Source organism: Dipodomys ordii, unplaced genomic scaffold (genome assembly GCF_000151885.1).
Source record: "Dipodomys ordii isolate 6190 unplaced genomic scaffold, Dord_2.0 Scaffold18, whole genome shotgun sequence".
In the NCBI taxonomy this organism is placed as follows: domain Eukaryota; kingdom Metazoa; phylum Chordata; class Mammalia; order Rodentia; family Heteromyidae; genus Dipodomys; species Dipodomys ordii.
This window is the reverse complement of record NW_012267234.1, coordinates 9,350,185-9,371,035: the sequence shown is the minus strand read 5'-3', so window position 1 is coordinate 9,371,035 and position 20,851 is coordinate 9,350,185. Positions and strand designations below refer to the sequence as shown.

The window sequence follows — 20,851 nt, the reverse complement described above, 5'->3', positions numbered from 1 at the left end:
AAAAAAAAAAAAAATGTTTCAGTTAAAACCAGTGTGAAACTAGAGGCTAGTTAAGGAATTGTGGTTGTGTTTTATGCTGGCTTTTGTTTGTTCTTAGCAGAGAACTGCATTTCTGTGTCTTATATTTGCTTAAGGTGATTTCCTGAAGATGGGTGACAAGAAGGGTGATTCACTATTGCTCTCTAGAAAGAAATCATTGAGGAGGAGGTTTGAATTGGAGCTCATCTCATTCATCCAGCCTCCCTGTCAACTCCCTTCTACCTTGTGCCTGATAAAGCGCATGTACTGGCACTTGTCGATATGGAGCAGATGTTCCACAAAAGAATTGGCAACATGGAAGCCATACCATAAAAACTGAGACCACTCTAGCAGCTTTGGCCCCAAAAAGATCTGGGGATAGGAAAAAAGTGTAGAGATGGGAAAGCTGCAAAGAAAAAAATTAAGTCACTTTTTTCTAAGCATGTATTACTTTGCAGCCAATGGTACAATGGTACAAAGTACGCGAATCACTCCTCATGTGTAATAGGGTTGGGGTAGGTAGGTTAGGTAGCCAGTCCTACCCTATACCTATTACATTTATTTAGGCTGATTTATTCCAGGGTAAATTGTTCAACTGTTGATAATCTGCCACCAAGTATCTAACGGTTAGATCCACTATGCAGACTGATCCACCTGTTTCCTCACTTAGAATCGGCAAGGTTGGAAACCAGAAGCGGGTTGTTGGTGTGCTTTTGGGATCTTGGCAAAAGAAAATCCTTGATGTATCCAACAGTTTTGCAGGTAAAAAGCAACCTTTACATTTATCTAAGCACTATTATCTTCTTTTTCTTTCTTTTCCTTCTTTTTTTTTTTTTGAAAATTGTAACAAGGATTTCTTTTTAGTATAACTGGGTTAAATTAGGGAGAAATGGATAAGAGAGAAATGTCCTGTACCCCATAAAGTCTCCTTTGAGTTTACTTTTGGTTAATCACTACACCAGATGGTAAACGTTATAGTTAGGCTGTATGGTCTCCATTGTTCATTCTCTTCTCTTCTGTTGGAATGCTGGTGCACTGCAGACAGTGACAAAAAACAAGTAGGGCCATGTTTTAGGCTTGTCAGCACCTTCCTTAAACTTTCAACTGTGGCTATTGGAAATCTTTAGTCTTACAATTTGAATCATGAATTGTTGCAAGAACTTTACTTTTAGGACCATGTATTGTTTTCGTGATCAAAGTTGCAACAAGAAAAAAGAAATAAAGAATTGCTGGCATGACCTGATTAGAGATCATGAATCCCACTGTCAAAAAGAATTGGCCAGCAGAGTGATCATCTAATGGAAGATATTAGAAAGTGATGGGGTGTTTAGAAGATGAAAAGCATGTGGCCAGTTTATAGAAAAGCTGGAAATCTGGAACTTTTATATAAATTCTCATTTTTTAAATGATGGCAACTAAAAAATACACTATGTTGTACAACAGAGGGGCCTATCAGCTGCACTGGACATAGATGAAAATGAACTAAGCAACTCAAAAGCAGTGGTGGGAGGGAGGGATGAGAGAGAAAGAGGGAACTGCTTACATTAAGCAAAAGGAAAGAAATATAAATACCACGTGATGTAGAAGAAATAGTTGTATTGTCAAAGCTCATAGAATTCACAAGCTTGATAGACCATGATAATGACAACTTGCCTTGTGAAGGTTAAAAGTGTATTTGTGACTTTAACTAAGTATCACTATTCTACAATACTGTAATATATGTAATCTCAATAAAAAAATTTAAATATATATGTGCTATGTTGGACAAATAAAACACAAAAAAATGAGTTAGATTTGGCCTAGGGAATCTACCCTTCTGACGGCTGTGCTTTATTTAGCATCATAAACTAAATTTTAATGTTTCTTTTTTTCTTAGTCCCTTTTGATGAAGATGACAAAGATGATTCTGTCTGGTTTTTAGACCATGATTATTTGGAAAACATGTATGGAATGTTTAAGAAGGTCAATGGTAAGTCTTGACTTTTTGTAGTGTGATGGCAGGATATTAAATTATATGTCTGTGTTTCTTTTTTGTTTAAGGTCAAAGGACCTTTCACTTGCTAGACTTAAGTGTAAAGGAATGAGTTAAAAATAAATGAAAAACTAGAATGCTGGCTTACAAGCCAGGTAGACCACCTAGTTTGAGGGTGGAGCTAGTCCTCTGACTGCAGCAGAACAACAAAACACTAGCGAATAAAATCTACCTGTCCCTCATACTTGAGCAAGAGAGTTGTCTGTCTGATATATCACTTGGATTTTTTATTTCATTACAGCAACTACATTGCTTTGGATATAGTTAGTCCCACAACACTTATAACTGCCATGTATATGTTGTGAACTTTCAGTTACTCTTATATGGCCTTGGGATTGTTCTTTAGTTTTTTGACATATGACCAGTCCAGTAAACTAATTTGGGGTATTCATGTCTCCAGATCACACACTGCTTCTTTTCCAAGAAGTGTTTTAGAGTTTTCGGTTTCACAGTAGGATAAAATAAGTCAAGGGATTTTCAAAAATGCTGATGTCCTTATCCTTCTTGAGCTGCTTCTGTCAATCTTCATGAACTGATTTAAGCCCACTAAAGTGTTTTTCTTCTTCCCAGCCAGAGAAAGAATAGTTGGGTGGTACCACACAGGCCCTAAACTACACAAGAATGACATTGCCATCAACGAACTCATGAAAAGATACTGCCCTAACTCAGTAAGTATTCTCTTTGCCCACTAACTCAAATAAGAGTATCCTAGAAACCATTTGGATAGGAAATCCTTCCATGGCTTTGTAATAAATTTGAGCTCTCCTGATTTCTTCTGTTTAACCACACTATACACCACAACAACTGACAGGCTCATTTGAAATATAAACTCATTTTATGGCTTGTCTAACTGAATGAATGAAATAATTTCAGCAGTCAGGAAAAAGGCTGACGTGATCCGTTAATTCCAGTGTGATATTTGCTAAGCTGTGTTTCTCTGCCAGGTATTGGTCATTATTGATGTGAAACCAAAGGACCTGGGGCTGCCCACTGAAGCGTATATATCAGTGGAAGAGGTTCATGATGTAAGTTATCTTTCTGTGCATGCAGGTTTAGTGGGGAGTTTCTCATTTTCAAGTCGACAAATCCTTTGTCTGTAACAAAGAGGACATTGATTTCTGCTGGCAGTTTTGATCTTGAATTTTTTATTGTCCAACTTTAAAAATAACAGACGATAAGAGAAATCTAAGATGCCCAGTTAGAGAGTTTGGGGCATTATTCCTCATCTAATAGGATCTCCATTCTTGTTGAGCCTATTCTTTGTCAGTATTCTCTTCTTCTTTAAGGTTTTAAATTCTTTCCTACAGTTAGTCAGAGCTGCCAAGACCCAGATGGCAAAATCCAAAGAGTTAAGGGATGGATTGCAGTCTGCTTTTGGATTTAGATATATGGTATTTATCCTTAATGTGTTATAAAATTTGGAAAAGCATATTAAAGAGTACCTTCCTGCCAGTGTTCTTACACTAAGCCCTAGCCTTCTGTTTTTTCTTGGGGGTTGGAGGAGGGAGGATGGTAGCTAAATGTATTGCCTAGTTGCAATCAGGCTTTTATCTCTGAGAGGTTGTTGGCTTTTTTTTTTTTTAGTTAATTTTTAGTGCTGCCTCTTTAGAAAAGGAATTTGGAGCTACTGTCATCTAAGAAGCAAGCATTTCAGTAGAGGATGAAAAGAGCACATGGCTGGGCAGAGCTTTCCATGAATTCCTAAAGACTGCAAGGCTCAAACCATCCTTGTGTCCAAAGCAGGAGGGTGGGGGGTGCCTGGTAGATGATTGACACCATCCTGAGAAAGATAAGAGCTAACTTGTAGAGCACATCACATCGTTGAATGACTTGCCCAAGGCCCCTCAGCTCCCTTATCACATGCCCTTAACACCGATGGTGTTCTCTCATTCTGAACAAATCACAGCACCTTCTGGGCCTCCCCCTCCCAGCAGTCTGGCCACTGAACCCCTCACAGACTTTTGTACCACCTTTATAGGAGATGTGCAGCCTCTGGCTCTAGGCCTAAGAACAGTGCTCTCCACTCCCATCAAAACATTAAGCTGTGCAGAGATCCAGATCATTCCCCAACAGATCACTAAGGCAGACCACCAGCTACTCAGATTGCAGGCTTTCCACAGAAACAATTTAGAGGTCAGTGCTAACAGTCATGTCTAGACAGACTGTATCAGTGAGTATCCTTTGAAGACTGAACTTTCCAGGCTAAACTGACCCACCACTGCCATGCAGATCTCAGATGAGACACTCATAAAATGAGATGACTAAAAGCAAAAGATTGAGGGTACGAAAAGAACAGTTTGTTTATTGAAAGTGAGTAACTGTAAGTGTCTTCTCCCAGGATGGAACGCCAACATCAAAAACATTTGAGCACGTGACCAGTGAGATTGGAGCAGAGGAAGCAGAGGAAGTTGGAGTGGAACACTTGCTAAGGTGAGACCCTTGTACAACATCTGAGTTTTTTTATTGGAAAGCCAGAATCAGCTACTGGTTCTGGCCATGAAGTAATGATTCTCCCATTTTGATCTTGTTTAAGACAAGAGCTTACTAATACAACCCATGCTGACCTTGAACTCTGTTCTCCTGCTTAGCCTCCTAAGCTCTGGGTACTAGGGTTATAGTTATGTGCTGCCTGCTTAGCCCTTGAGTTTCCTATCTCTAAGTTGGAGTGGTCTTATTAGTTCATCTCTAAATATCTTGAGTCAGAATGTGTGACATTACAGATAGTACATCTTATCCAGAAACCAAACATTGACTGTTGGGAGATTCCGGTCTTCGCTCTCCACTGGCTGTCCTTCCAGTGATCAGAGCCTACTTACAGAAGGGATCTTCATCTTGGGATGGTGTTCAAATACCTTCATGTAATCCTCATTTGAAAAATTCATAGGTAGTGGTTGTGTGGGGTTTTTTTGTTTGTTTGGGGGATGGTTTTCTTCTTTTTTGCACTGTCGAGGATCAAAGCCAGGTCCTTGCATATACTGAGCAAGACATACCACTGAGGGCTGGGAAGGTGGCTCAGTGGTAGAGCGCTTGCCTTGCATGCATGAGACCCTGGGTTCGATTCCTCAGCACCACATAAGCAGAAAAAGCCAGAAGTGGCGCTGTGGCTCAAGTGGTAAAGTGCTCGCCTTGAGCTGAAGAGCTGAGGGACAGCACCCAGGCCCAGAGTTCAGGCCCCATGACTGGCAAAAAAAAAAAAAAAGACATACCACTGAGCTCCAGTTCAGTTCTGAAAAAGTCAGTTTTTATCAAGCAGTTTCTTCCCAAAACATGCCATCATCCTTCATGGAACAGTGAAGGAAGTAAAGCTATGATTGAACATTCCACACTTTCTTTAAGAAAAATGGTTTCCTTTAACTCTGGTATTATCTTTTGCAAACTTTTGCAAACTGCACTGTGATGAGAAAGTTAAAATACAGACACACGTACCCCAAATGACAACAGAACTAAGATAATCTATGTCTGACTCTAGACAAAGTGAAGTAACATTTTTTTTTCTTTTGAAAATTTACCCCTCCCCTGCCAAGCTGGGTGTTTGCTTAGAATGTGAGGCCCTTCCTGGGGATGCAGTAGCCTGATACTCTTTCCTGCCTTTCTGTGGCTTATCCAGAGACATCAAGGACACCACAGTGGGCACTCTCTCACAGCGGATCACAAACCAGGTCCATGGTTTGAAGGGACTGAACTCCAAGCTTCTGGATATCAGGAGCTACCTGGAGAAAGTAGCCACAGGCAAGCTGCCCATCAACCACCAGATCATATACCAGCTGCAGGACGTCTTCAACCTGCTGCCGGACGTCAGCCTGCAGGAGTTTGTCAAGGCCTTCTACTTGAAGACCAATGACCAGATGGTGGTGGTGTACTTGGCCTCACTGATCCGCTCTGTGGTTGCTCTGCATAACCTCATCAACAACAAGATCGCCAACCGTGACGCGGAGAAGAAGGAAGGGCAGGAGAAGGAGGAGAGCAAAAAGGAGAGGAAAGATGACAAAGACAAGGAAAAAGACAAGGAGAAGGGTGATGGAAAGAAAGACGAGAAAAAGGAGAAAAAGTAAAACTTGTAGCTTTTTTAATGTGTGAATTAAAATCTTATAAACTAAGTCAGTGTGCCACTAGAGGGTTCTTTTTCACTTTCAGTGCTTGTTAAAGCTGTCTTGGTGAGAGCTCTCTACCACAGTCACTTCATGTGGCATGCCTTGGAAGTGAATGGACACGAACTGATCGGGAACCCAAACCACAGCTTCAGCTCAGGCGTCTTGATTGTATGAGAAAAGCAAAGAGAACTCAGCGTATCACTTTGTACTCTTCATTCTTTTGTCCATAAAACCAGGAGTTGAATTTGTTCCCATTTTAAGAGATTCATGGGGTCTGTTTCTGGTGGTTGACAGAATTGCTAAAAGGAATGCCTTGATCCCATATGCTCCCTGCCTCCTGACCCCTTGAGATCTGGCCCTTCTGAACCTTCAGCTTGAGAACAGCACACCATGCTTTGGACCCACAAGGTAGCTCTTGCATTCTCAGGGCTTGGGATCTAGCTCCTTACTTTGTTTACCTTCAAAGACACAATTAAATGGCTTGGTTTTTAAGTCTGTGTTCTAGTAGTTTTTGACTTTTGAGAATGGTGATGTGTTCTTTGTAATAGCAAGAAGACAAATCTTCCATTGGAACTGCCATACATTCTTTCATTTGATTTTCTTCATTTTGTTACTTTTGGCAGATCACAGATCTGGATACAAACTCAGGGCCTTGTGTTTTCAGAGTAGATCCTCTACCACTTGAGCCACAATCCCAGCCTTCACTACTTTAGGGTTTTTTTCCCAATAAGGTTTTATATTGTAGTTAGGCCAGTCTGGACCACAATCCTCCTATTTATACTTTGCACATAGCTAGGATGACAGGCAGGTGCCATTGTTAAGAGGGAGGTTTGGCCTTTTGCCTGGGCCAGCCTTGACTTTGATCCTCCCAATCTCCTGAGTAGGATGACAGGTATGAACCACCACCATTTGTCCTGCCTTGAATTCTATTTGACTTGATATCTTTTAGGAAAGAGAAGCACTCCTGGCACCCATCCCCTAAAACCAGGGGCCTAGTTTGTGTCTCAGATTCCTCATTATGAAGTGGTAGGTTGAAGTAGGACATCTCTGAAGTCCCCAAAACAGAAAAATACTCATTTGCACTACCTAGAATGTTACTAGGTATACCTATACTAGGTATATCCAAGGCTCCTACTGGGACAAGAAAATAAGTAACTTCATCATTTGATGTATGTTCCTTTTCTTTGTTGAGCAGCTGAAGCTTTAGGTGGTCTCAAGTGCATGGTATGGATGATGGGAAATGTAAGAATATATAAAATAGCACAAAAGGTAAGTCAGTTAAATCTCCAAAACCGTATCATGAAATTATAGTGCCTGGAAATGGTCAGAAACATCTATTTACATTGCCCATGCTTGCCAAAGGGCTAAAATGGAAAAGTAAACTTACTCTTAAACACCCATGTCAAGTCCTTGAGACTCATTAAGATTCTGAGATGAAAAGGAAAACTAGAGAAGAAAGTGTCATCTTTCTCAGTTGCATCTAACTGGATAGAAGAAACATGAAATAGTTCAAAACATTAAGACATCCAAGTCATGGGAACGTTGGAAGACTTTGAGATTCAGGTGCCATGTTTAGAACCTGCTAACATGAGAAAAGGAAGTGGACAGTGGACTTGGTTCCAGGAATGAGCAAGACACAAGTATAGGGGAGAATAGGAGGCCCTGGTCCTTGGGCATTAGGGAAAACGTGGAGAGTCACCTAAGGAGTGAGTCCTTCATATAAGGGACAAGTGCACTCCTGAATTGAGGTCACACAAAATTCAGGTCTGCCTTTAATAGTGTGAATTGGACATTGAAAGTTTTTCCAGGGCTGGAAAGGTAGCTCTACGGTAGAGTCTTTGCCTTGCATGCATGAAGCCCTGGGTTCCATTCCTTAGCACCACGTAAGCAAAAAAAAGCCAGAAGTGGCACCGTGGCTCAAGTGGCAGAGCACCGGCCTTGAGCTGAAGAACTGAGGGATAGTGCCCAGGCGCAGAGCTAAGCCCCATGATTGACAACAACAACAAAAAAAAAGTTTTTCCAAAGGCTAGTGAAATAGCACAATGCTACAAGCTTTTAAGCTTGTTAATAGTTCAATGGATTTATGCCCAGGCCTTATTCTGATAAATGTTTGACTCACAGAGGAGCCAAAAGTAACTTGTTTTCTTAATGAAATCTTCATTTCAAGAGAAAAATAGTTTAAGGGGCTAGCAGGGCAACCCCATGGTAGGGTGCTTGTCATTAATAAATGAGACCTGGGCTTGATACCCAGCACTGCAAAAAGAAAAGAAAACTGTAGCCATTAGTGTCAGGCTCATTTTCCAACGTGAAGCTGCTATCAGCATGTAGGCTGATGATGAAGTCTTGCTTATATAAATAACCGTGTGGCTGCAAAACCCAGAGCCTACACCTAAAACATTTATATATATATGACAATATATATCTTGGTTTATATATCTGACAATCGCCAGAGAATTTTCCTAAATAACATTTTTGAAAACACTGGAAAAGGTGTCCTGGAAGAAGTCTGGTCCCAAGACTGCACCTCACCACAGCTGTACCTTAGTGTGCCCTCCATTCCCTAATCCCTTCCCAGTGACATTAGAATCCAGCCTGCTCCAGTCAGACCTTACACATGGTGGCATTCACTCCCTCCTGGTTTTCTGCCTCAAAAACAGTATAAGTATCCCTGAGATTATGGGTTATACTTACTAAAAAGATGGAAACTTATCAGGATTGGAGTAAGAACTTGGAGCCAACCCAATTAAATACTGCCTCATTTGGCTCCAACCATCAAAACCTAAAGTGACAAAAGGGACATCTTCATTGGTTGGCCTTCCATATTCTCCAGAGTGCTACATGCAAAGTAAATCAAACAGGGCATAGAGACATAGAAGTATACTCCAACTTTTGGGCCCTTCAGTATGAAAATTCAAACACATGCAATTATTTCATTTCTAGTAAATGTCTTGACACTGGCCCTCATAAAAGAGGGCAGTACTATTCACTAGGAAGCTAAGTGCTGGTCTTCTACCACTTTCCTACAAAATGATTTTTTTTTAAACCTGATTTAGGGATGTTGGTTAAACTACATCATAGCTAAGAAAGCTGTATCTACTCAAACTGGATGGACCATACAAGCTAGGAAGTCAGAGGAATATTTGATATAGGTAACCCATAAGAAAACATTTACCCTTTCTCTAAGCAAATCATGCATAATGCAGCACTCCTTTGCATATGGCCTGACCCAGTCAACTTGGCATTATCCACTGTTGCCAAGGAACCAACACAAAGATCTTTTCCAGAACTAATAGCTATTTTTTTTGCTGGACTAGACAAACAATTGACTCTAAGAATATAAAAAAAAAAAAAAACGAGGGAAAAGAAGAAGAAACAAACCATAATGTCAATGTTTCCAGGGCCCAAATAAAAACTTCCTCTATCATTCTTTAGGGGAGATCTGTTTTTCAACACTAGATGGTGCTGCTAACTGCTCTTAACCTCTTGTCAGGAGAAATGTTTTGTTCCAGTTAGCATAGACATGGGATCCCCCTAAAAACTGCTTCCTTACACTTCTACTTTGAGCTGCAACCATCTAGGTAAGAATGAATGTATGGGTTTTATCTGACCTTTAGATGGCTCCTGCTCTGATATCCTCACTGCTTCTGTCATTTCTCCTTTGTGTGTGTGTGTGTGTGTGTGTGTGTGTGTGTGTGTGTGTGTGTGTGTGTGAAAGAGAGAGACAGAGTGTGTCCTGGGGCTTGCTCAGAGCTTGGGCACTGTCCATGAACTTTTTTTGCTCAAGACTGGTGCTCTACCACTTGAGCCATAGCTCTATTTCCACCTTTTTGGTGGTTAATTAGAGACAAGAGTCTCACAGACTTTCCTGCCCAAGCTGGCTTTGAACTGTGATCTTCAGACCTCAGCTTCTTGAGTAGCTAGAATTACAGGTATAAGCCATGGATCCTGATTTCTTTATACACCATCGTCAGTGAGTGTCCTGGTGAACATGTATCAAAAGTTCTCCAAACAGCTAGGTATGTGGATTTGCAGCCATTGCGAATGTCTCTGGTGTAAATACACCACTTGATTCCAAGCAAACACCAGGAGTTGGGACCTGCACAGTTGCAACATTATAAAGTAGTTCCCCCATACAAAAATAGCCTCAAGAGCACGTAAGAACAAAATGGTAAAATAATGAGGACATGATGTGTTTTAAGTCATTAACTTTTTCAATTGTTAAGTTTATGCTTTATTTTTTCAATGCCATGAATGCCAGGCAAGTGTTCTGGAGCTGAGTTAGACCCCATCCCTGGTTATGTTTAAACACCAGTTAAATTCCTGGCAGTTTAACAACTAGTTCTTGTGAACCTGAACTGGCTCCCAGCCGGTAGCAAAGAACCCCTCCCCACTCCATCTTCACCAGTCCTGCTTCAGTGACCGCTATCCTTATTAAAGACCCCAAAACCAAGGTCCAGCCCCTGACAGTTGATTCTACTTTGCACCTGCTTGCTTCTGCTCTTTTCAACAAAAGTTAACAGGCTTGGGTCTTTAAAACCAACAGCAGCAGAGCATTGAAGGTGATAAACGCCTATCCTGTGCCTGAGGATTCTTCCAGAATAGGGGCATGGAGAGAGCGGGGAGTTGTTGGATTTAGTTCCATTTTTTAAAGCCCTTAATTGAACATTTTAGATCAACTATTCAAAGAGTGAAACCAACAACATCAAAATTATGATCATTATTAAAGATGCATGTTCCTGGGCTCTAATTCAGATCTCTATATTTGAATCCCTGTGGGGAGCTAAGAGTGAAAGGGTTTGTTTTTGGTGGTGGTGTTGTTGTTGTTGGGTTTTTTTGTTGTTGTTGTTGGTCATGGGGCTTGAACTCTGGGCTTGGGCGCTATCCCTCAGCTCTTTAGCTCAACGCGAGCGTTCTACCGCATAAGCCACAGTGCCACTTCCGGTTTTCTAGTGGTTAATTGGAGATAGTCCCACGGACTTTCCTGCCTGGGCTGGCTTTGAACCGTGATCCTCAGATCTCAGCCTCCTGAGTAGCTAGGATTACAGATGTGAGCCACCATGCCAGGCCAGAGGTTTTGGTTTTTTATGGCATTAGGTTTTGAACTCAGGACCTCAAGGGCCTCATGCTTGCTAGGCAAGTGCTCTCATACTGAGCTATGTCTGTCTCCAGCCCTTTTATGTACGGTTATGGTCTCACTTCCTACACAGGCCTGGAACATAGTCCTCCTATTTTTTGCTTCCCACCATAGCTGAGATGTCAGGCCCATGCCATTGTACTCAGCTTCTTTGACTGAAATGCAGTATTGTGAACAATTTTACCCAAGCTAGCCTAGAACCACTGTCCTCTCAATCTCAGCCTCTTACCTGGGCGGGATGGCAGGGGTGTATCATGATGCCCAGTTATCACTGGAGAACTCTTTTTTTTTTTTTTCCTGAGCTGGCTAGAACAACAATCCTCCCATTCAAAACAATCAGGTAGGACCCTTGGTTTGTACCTAGTGAATAATACCATCATCTTCACATTTCTTAACCCCAAAAATGTAGAATTCACCCTTGATTTTACTCTCTCCCTCAGGCTCTATTTCCAATCCACTGGGAAAATCCTGTCAATCAACCTCCAGAAGCAATGCACACCTGCTCATCTGCCCATTTTCCACTCCGAGTCAAAGCCAGCGCCTGACCCCACAGCCATCCATCCCCTCTCCTAGACTACCCAGCTGCCCACCAAGTTCTGAATGTGCCACACACCACACTGCCTTCAGGGGAATCTGGTTCAGCCATACCTCAAGTCACACCCCTTCAGTGTTGGGGCTCTCTCATTGTTCTCAGAGTCAAACCCAAGCTCTTCACAAGGGCCCAGAGCTAGACTCCCTCCCCTCCCCACCTGCCAATCTCATCACCCCTACCGCTACTCCCTCCTGGAAGTTCCCTCTCAGACCTCTTCCTCTCCCTCTTTACTCGCCTGGCACCTTCTTATCTTTCTAGTGTGTAGGCTGAGACATCTGTTTAGAGACGCTTTCCCCACACCCTAATCTATGGTTGCCCTTTCACCCACACCTACTTTGCCACATCCTTCACTGTTGTAGAGTCTCTACTTAGAGGCTTCCTGTATTCTTTGGCCAAGACAATCCACAGTGTGGCACTCTTTTGGAGAGGAACCAGGTATTAGTCAATGCTTAAATGCACAGGCCACTTCTCACCCACCTCTTATTTTAACTAGTATGAGCCAATTACAGGCAGTTGGCAAATCACCATGACTATAAGAATGGAATGAACTGCTGCCCAGAAGAAACCAGGCTTCTACACTGATGGCCGGCCAGCCCAGGTGCTCACAAAGAGGCCACGGAGGCAGGAGCTGAGCCTCAAACATTCCCTTTGGTGGGAGGCTGGGGATGCAAAGGCCGTCCTTCAGACTAATATACCACTGCAGGAGCATTGTCTTCCCTGCCATGCATGCTGTAATTATACAGGAAATGGCCTCCAAATTGTCCTTGAGAGACTGTCTTGCCAACTGGGTTTGGCTGGAGGCCCAGACAAGCACTAATGACATTGGAGGCCCGGAGTCGCAGTCACAGGCTGGGCCAGGTCCTGGCCAGGCAGAAATGTCAGGAGGGGGAAGGGACAGGGGAGACATCCACTCCCCAGGACTCTCCTTCCCCAAGCGCGGAGTGGGGAAGGTTCTCCTTCATTTGTTAGAAGCCATAACCATGTGTTGGGCAGGGTGGTGTCATGCTTATGATCCCAGCACTCAGGAGACTGAGACAGGAGGAGTTCCAGGCCAGCCTGGGCTACCTCGTAAGATTCTGTCTCAAGGGAAAACTGTGATCTGATTTGAGAATAATGCATTTGTTATCTATGGCTGAGTAACAAATTATGAGACAACCTAGCAGCTAAAAATCAATATACATTTGTTGTCTCCCAGTTTCTATGGGAAGGTTGCCCAGGCCCAGCTTACCTGGCTTCCGGCTCAGGGCTGCTTTTCAGGCTGCAGGTGTGGCTACTGAGCTGTTAGACATCTGAAAGTTCCAGAAGGGAAGGATCCAGTTCCAAACTCACAAGGCTTTCGGCAGGATTCAGGTCCTCCTGGGCCACAGCGGGCTGAGGTTCTCATCTCTTGCCTGTGGGTCTCTCCAGCAAGGCAGTTGGATTCCTCATGCCAAGAAGACAATAGGAAGGCAGCTGGCAAAATGTAGCTGACAATCTTTGGCAATTAAACCACAGAAATGGCATTGCCTCGTGGGTGCCATATTTTCTGGGTTAGAAACAAGAATTAAACTAGCACACACTCAAGGGGAGAGGGTTACGCCACAAAGCTGAGAGCCCCATGAGGGGATCATTGGGGGCCAACTAAGAAATCCTATTTCAAGTAGGAACAGGAATTCACAAGGGTAATAAGCCATAGGCTATGTGTGGGTGGTTTGTGTTTTTTAGTTTTTAATTATGCAAAGGGGACTCATTATGCTATTTCCATATATGTATATGATGTACTTGGACCAAATTCACCCTACTTCTGTTTTTAATCCCTCCACACCCTAGTAGGGTTTTCTTAGTAAATTTTGGTGCCTAATGAATGCCTTAGGATGAGGATAACCTTAGTGGGAAACACAAAAGTAAAATATCACCATGTCCTAGAGACAATAAAACCAAGGAAACCCATCTTACCACCCATCCCCTTATCTCCGCCTCCACTCCCTCCACAGCATCCACACACTACCGCCCCCTTACCAACCACATCTCTTATCCAGTCCTGCTGCACCCCCAGCCCACCTCCACCTTACCACCACCACAGCCATTCTCTGTTGTAATAAAATACCCGAGACTGGTAATTTAGAAAGAAGTTTATTTGGCACGTGGTTCTGGAGGCTGAGAAGTTCCCGGGCATGGTGCTGACTTCTGTGTCTGGTGAGGGTGTTCTCGGCTCATAATGTGGCAGAGGGCATTGCATGGCAAAACAGCAAGTGTGAGGACTGGAATCTTTCTCCCTCTCCCCCACCCCCACTATTAATGCCACCATGAGTGCCCTGCCCTTTTCACCTCATCTAACCCCAAGACTACTCTATTTTTATTTTTGCCAATCCTAGGGCTTGAATTCAGGGCCTGGGCACTGTCCCGGAGCCTCTTTGTGCTCGAGGCTAGTGCTCTACCACTTGAGCCACAGCACCACTTCTGGCTTTTTCTGAATACTTTATTGTAGATAAGAGTCTCATGAGCTGGGCATCGGTGGCTCACGCCTATAATCCTAGCTACTCAGGAAGCTGAGATCTGAAGATGGCAGTTCAGAGCCAGGCCAGGCAGGAATGTCCATGAGACTCATCTCCAATTAACCACCAGAAAACCGGAAGTGGTGCTTTGGCTCAAGTGGTAGAGCACCCACCTTGAGCTGAAGAGCTCAGGGACAGTGCCCAGGCCCAGAGTTCAAGCCCCATGACTGACCAAAAAAAAAAAAAAAAAAAGTCTCATGGACTTTTGTGCCTGGGCTGGCTTCCAATCTCAGCCTCCTGAGTTGCTAGGATTACAGGCATGAGCCATGGCCCCGACCCCTCCTAATACTATAAAAACTCAATGTTCAACACATTAATTTAGAGGCACATTCAAATAATAGCATTCTATATCTACAGTGACTGGAGGCCCTCAAGCAGAGACCCCGTACATTTAGGGCCTCAATGTAAGGGTCATTAAGGACCTGAATCTTCCTCTTAAACAGAGCCAGACGTGTAGAATTGTTCCTTTGTCCGCCTGTCCTCTTGTTGCTTCCTAAGGGTTTCAGCTGCCTCCTCCAACACTCCAGAGCCCATTCTTCCAGTGGCAGCCTGGGGCCCCGGCCTGGCATGACCTAGGAATAGCTGGCCCAGGACTATTGGCAGCGTGGTTTGGCTTGGTGTTTTGGCTTCCCTGGGCTCAGAGCCAGCGTCCAGAAGCCCAGTGGTGGCAATGTGCCTTTGCTTGCTGGTTGGCCTGCTGTCACCATGGGGGAAGCAGCAAGCTGGCCGTGTCTTCGTCGGGGTTGGAGCTGACGCAGACCCCGTCACTAGCTGTCTGTATAGGGCCACACCACTGAGGCCCAGGAGCAGCAGCTCACAGTGTTTCTCTTGCTCAACAGTTCGTTTGCACTTTGGGTTTTCTTTCTGGCCCACATAATAATCCCTTTTGATTTTCAACAAGCCCTTCTTTTTCTATTTTATTTTTTAATTTTTATTCACTTTTTTTGGGGGGGTCCGGTTGTGGGGCCTGAACTCTGGGCCTGGGCGCTGTCCCTCAGCTCTTCAGCTCAAGGCCAGTGTTCTACCACTTGAGCCACAGTGCCACTTCCGGCTTTTTTCTTTTTTTTGCTTATGTGGTGCTGAGGAATCGAACCCAGGGCCTCAGGCATGCAAGGCAAGCGCTCTACCACTGAGCCACCTTCCCAGCCCCTTCTTTTTTTTTTTCTTCTATTTTATGTCTTTATAATAATTGGAACAGAGAAGTTGACCAGGTAAGAATTTAGTAGTGAAGTTTGAAAGAACCCCAGGCTCTGATTTCCTCCTCCCCAGTACTAAGGCCTCTTATTCTACCCCTTGAACCATATCTCCAGCCCTTTTGTTTTTATTGTCTGATAGGAGTCTCATGCTAGCTTTGCCCAGGCCAGCTGTGGGATACACTCACCCCACACCTCTGCCACTGGGTAGCACTACCATGCTTCACCTCCGTGCCTTTTTTTTTGGGGGGGGGGAGGAGAGGGATTGGTAGGTCCTGAGGTTTGAACTGAGCCTGATCGCTGTCCCTGAGCCTCTTTGTGCTCAAGGCTAGCCGCACTACATGAGCCACAGCCTCACTTCTGGCTTGCTCTTAGTTTTATTAGAGATGAGTCTCAAGGGGACTTTCCTGCCCCAGGCTGGTTTCAAACTGCTCTCCTCAGATCTCAGCCTCCCGAGAGTAGTTAGGATTACAGGAGTGTTCTTCCACTGGGCGCTTGAACTCAGGGCTTCATGTTATTGCTTAGCTGCTTTTGCTACCACTTGAACCACAGTTCTACTTCCAATGTTTTGTTGGCTAATTGGAGATAAGAGTCTCTTGAAGTTTTCTCCTGAATTGGCTTTGAACTATGATCCATCATAGATCTCAGCCTTTTGCGTAGCTGGAATTATAGGTATGAACTACCAATGCCTGACTGATATTTAATTTTTACATTTATTTTTGTTGGTCATAGGTCTTGAACTCAGGGCCTGGGCGCTACCCAGGCTGGCTTTGAACTATAATCCTTAGATCTCAGCCTCCTGAGTAGCTAGGATTACAGGCATGAGCCACAGTGCCTGGCTAATTTTTTTTAAATACCAAAAAGATTCAGGGTTGCCAATAGTTGTTTTATGTTTCAGGAAAGAGAAATAAAGTTATAAATATATTATAAAACATCAAAGATACCAACAGACGTGACAACAGAACTAAGATGCTAGATGGTAACAAGCACCAGAATGCAAGCAATGATTACAAAGCACTTGAACGGACACTGGTCCACAGAAGATATATTAACAAGCCCATGAAAAGAGGCCCAACACTACTAACCATCAGACAAATGCAAAACAAAACTGTCATGAAATACCACCTTCCAACTGTCAGAAAAGTGCCTATCAGGAAATAATAAAGGCTGGCAAAGATGTGGAAAAGGTAGACTACTTGTACACTAGTAGTGGAAATGTAAAATGGGATAGCTATGGACTGATGTCTTAAAAAATTAAAAATAGAATTACCATACAATGCATCAATTCCACTTCTGCATATATACTCCAAATTAAAAGCAGAGTTTCAAAGAGGTGCTGTATACTCATGTTCATAGCAGCAGTGAGAATGCAGAAATGCCCAACAGATAAATGAACAAACAAATTATAGTATATACATATAATGGGTTATTATTCAGCCTTAAAAAGGCCAGTCTCGACTACATAGTAAAACTCTATCTTGAAATAAAATAAGGGGCTGGAGTTATAGTTTAGTGACAGAGCACTTAACCCAGAATATGTAAGGCCCAGGTTTAATCCCCAATACAAGGATGTTTGTGGGTACAGTGGCTCATGTCTGTAATCCCAGCTGCTCAGGAGGCAGCAATCAGGATTGCAATTTGAGGCCAGCCTAGGCAAATAGCTCACGAGACACTTCATTTCAACCAAGAGCCTGAAATGGTGGGACACACCTGTCACCCCACTGCAGGAAGCATAAGCAAGAGGATTGGGGTCCAGGAAGTAAAGTAAGATCCTATATGAAAAAATAAACAAAAAAGGCCAAGGCATGGTTAATATGGTAGAGTGGCACCCTAAGGAGGTGAGTCCCTCAGCTCAAACCCCTTACACAAAAAAGAAAAGGAGGGCTGGGAATGTGGCTCAGTGGTAGAGTGCTTGCCTAGCATGCATGAAGCCCTGGGTTTGATTCCTCAGCACCACATAAACAGAAAAAGCTGAGAGTGGCACTGCAGCTCAAGTGGTAAAGCACTAACCTTGAGCACAGGGTTCAGGGACAGAGCTCAGGCACAGGACGGCAAAAAAAAAGGAGGAGGAGGAAAGCAAGCAAAGGAAAGAAAGAAAGAAAGAAAGAAAGAAAGAAAGAAAGAAAGAAAGAAAGAAAGAAAGAAAGAAAGAAAGAAAGAAAGAAAGAAAGAAAGTAGGTAGTCAATCATAAAGATAGAAAGTAAAATGCTCATTGCCTGGGCTGGAGGAGAACTAAAAATGGGAAGTTACTGTTTAATGGGTTCAGAGTTTCTACATGATGAAAACATTTTTGGAGCCAGGTGTGAGAGCTTACTCCTGTAATCCTCAGCACTCGAGGCCTTCACAGTGGTGCAAAGCCATCCTCAACTGAACAGAAAAACCTGTCAAAAAAATTTCTGGAAGCCAGGCACCGGTGGCTCACGCCTGTAATCCTAGCTACTCAGTAAGCTGAGATCTGAGGATCACGGTTCAAAGCCAGCCAGGGCAGGAAAGTCCATGAGACTCATCTCTAATAAACCACCAGAAAACTGGAAGTGACATTGTGGCTCAAGTGGTAGAGTACTCGCTTTGAGCTAAAGAGTGCTGGGACAGCGCCCAAGCCCAGCGTTCAAGCCCCACGACCGACCAAAAAAAAAAAAAATGTTCTGGAGATGGATAGTGGTAACAGTTGCACATTATAAATATATTTAATACCACGAACTATATACCTAAGATGATCTGTTTTCTTTTGTGTATTTTACACAACAGAAAAACCATTTGATAAATGAGTCCCTGAGTTCATGACAATGCTCAAAAGTTGCAAGTATTAGACAATGTGGCTAGGCAATCTCAGCACCTGGGAGGTTGCGCTGAAGAATCCCGAATTCAAGGCCAACCTGAGCTAGTGTAGAAAATCTCTCTCTCAAAAAAAAAAAACCCAAAACACCAAAGTTAAATTGTATGTTTCCATCTGAATCAGCTACTCATACAGGCCTGGACTAGAGGAAAGTGGGCTTTGGACTATGGTGCCTGAGCTACCCAAGAGTCAGAAGGACCTGCATTACAGGTATTGACCCAGGTCCCAGGGCAGACTGTAGGGAAACATGCTGAGGTCATGGCTTTGCGAAATGGACTCTTCTTCCCTAGGAGGAGAGGGGCCTTGTGGATACCAAGTCTGAGTCACCCGCCAGGAAGGCCCGCTATTTGTAAACATCTCTTTAAATGGAAGCTCTCAGACCTTTTGTGTTTCCAGAAAGCCCTCAATGCCCAGGACAGTGGGAGGGCAAAAACTGGGCTTTCAAGATCAGGCGAGAAGGTTCTACCCTCACAAGCCTTATGAGCACCCGGGATCCCCACTGGGGACTCGAGGGCCAAAAAGTCCTCCTCTTGGGCTGGGAAGGTGGCTCAGTGGTAGAGCGCTCGCCTTGCATGCTTAAGGCCCTGGGTTCGATTCCTCAGCACCACATAAGCAGAAAAAAAAATCCGGAAGTGGCGCTGTGGCTCAAGTGGTAGAGTGCTAGCCTTGAGCTGAAGAGCTGAAGAACAGCACCCAGGCCCAGAGTTCAGGCCCCACGACCAGACCCAAAAAGAAAAAAAAAAAAAAGTCCTCCTGTTCTTCACTTCTTAAATATGTACCTCTGCCTAATAATATGTACTGATACTGGGGTGAGGTCTCTCTTCCAGTCTAGTTTTATTTGAAACATTTTAGACTAAGAAAAAAATTGAAGCTGGGTGCTGGTAACTCATGTCTATAATCCTAGCTACTCAGGAGGGTGAAATCTGAGCATTGTGGTTCAAGGCCAGGCTGGAAAGACATTCTTTTTTGTTGTTGTTGTTTTTTGTTGTTGTTTTGTCATGGGGCTTGAACTCTGGGCCTGGGCACTGTCCCTGAGCTCTTCAGCTCAAGGTGAGAGCTCTACCATTTGACCCACAAAGCCATCTCCAGTTTTCTGGTGGTTAATTGGAGATATGAGTCTCACAGACGTTCCTGCACAGGCTGGCTTTGAACCATGATCCTCAGATATCAGCCTCCTGAGTAGCTAGGCTTACAGGTGAGAGCCACTGGTGCCAGGCTGGAGAGACAAATTCTTGAGACTATGATCTCCAATTAGCCTGCAAAGAGCTGTAAGTGGAGGTGTGGCCCAATCGGTGTGACTCAAGCACCAGCTTGAGTGAGAAAATTGAGCAAGAGCACAAAGCTTGGAGCTCAAGCCCCAGTTATGGCAAAGGAAAGGGGAGGGAGAGGATGGGGAACAGAAGGGGTGGAAAGAGAAAAGAAAATCAAGAAAATAATTGAGGATATAACAAAAAGAGGGGAAGAGGTAATTGAGACCCAAGAGGAAAGCTGTGCTAGAAATCACTGCATTAGTCTATATAGTAAACTATGTAATGGTAGTAATCGAAACGTTTGGTCACTTTTTTCTTTTTAGAATAAGCTTCTACAAAAAGGGCTGAAGTCACATACAAGTACAAGGGCAGGAGGCAGGAGTTAGAAATAGGATAGGACAAGAGACAGGCGCTCACAGGTGTGTGCTGCAAAGCAGGTAGCAGGAGATTCTGGCAGGGCTAGGCTGGTTCGGCAAGGGCCTGTGAGGACTTCAAAGTTTATCTGGAGTGATCCAAAAACAAATACATCAACAACGGTTGCCTCCAGAAGGGGATCAGAGTGAGCAAGAAACTGTGAGTGAAGGAGACCTTTGTGTCTGTGAATTTGAACTTTTAAAATAAAGGCACAGCCAGACAAAATGGTACATGCCTGTAATCCCAGAATTACACAGTAGAGGCAGGAGGATCCCCCCATTCAAGGCCAGCCTGGACAGGTATTAAAAGTTTCAAGTCAGCTTGGACTAGCCAATGAGATACTGTCTTTAAGAAAAAGTTCATGCTGGGTGCCTGTGGCTCATGCTTATACTCCTTGCTACTCAGGAGGCTAAGATCTGAGGATCGCAGTTCAACGCCAACCCAGGCAAGAAAGGCTGAAACTCTTATCTCCAATAGACTATACTCAAAAAAGCCAGAAGTGGCTCTCTACTTGAGCAAAAAAGCAGCTCAGGGACAGTGCCCAGGACCAGAGTTTGAGCTTCAGGACCAGTTTAAAGAAAACAAAAAAGCTCATGATCAACAATATCATTTCTCGAAAGCAAAGGTGCAATGGGACTGTCCACACGTCCCAGAAGTAGGGCCAGCTTGGTAATGGCACATATGCTTCTCAAACTCACAAGGGGGCCAGGGAACTTGCCTTGGTCTGGGCCTAGAGAGTCCACAGGGCTCCAAGGC

The 20,851-nt window shown here is 43.7% G+C and overlaps 1 protein-coding gene across 1 annotated transcript in view; it reads left to right on the top strand.

Moving 5' to 3' along the window:
* Psmd7 (proteasome (prosome, macropain) 26S subunit, non-ATPase, 7) overlaps positions 1-6,633 on the top strand; it is an 8,188-nt gene extending 1,555 nt beyond the window's left edge. Inside the window, exons 2-7 of the mRNA XM_013012948.1 lie at positions 689-780; positions 1,895-1,987; positions 2,621-2,718; positions 2,995-3,075; positions 4,389-4,480; positions 5,658-6,633. Coding sequence (XP_012868402.1) covers positions 689-780; positions 1,895-1,987; positions 2,621-2,718; positions 2,995-3,075; positions 4,389-4,480; positions 5,658-6,102 — 901 coding nt within the window. The 3' untranslated portion in view covers positions 6,103-6,633. The remainder of the gene's footprint in view (positions 1-688; positions 781-1,894; positions 1,988-2,620; positions 2,719-2,994; positions 3,076-4,388; positions 4,481-5,657) is intronic.
* The last annotated feature ends 14,218 nt before the right edge of the window (positions 6,634-20,851 follow it).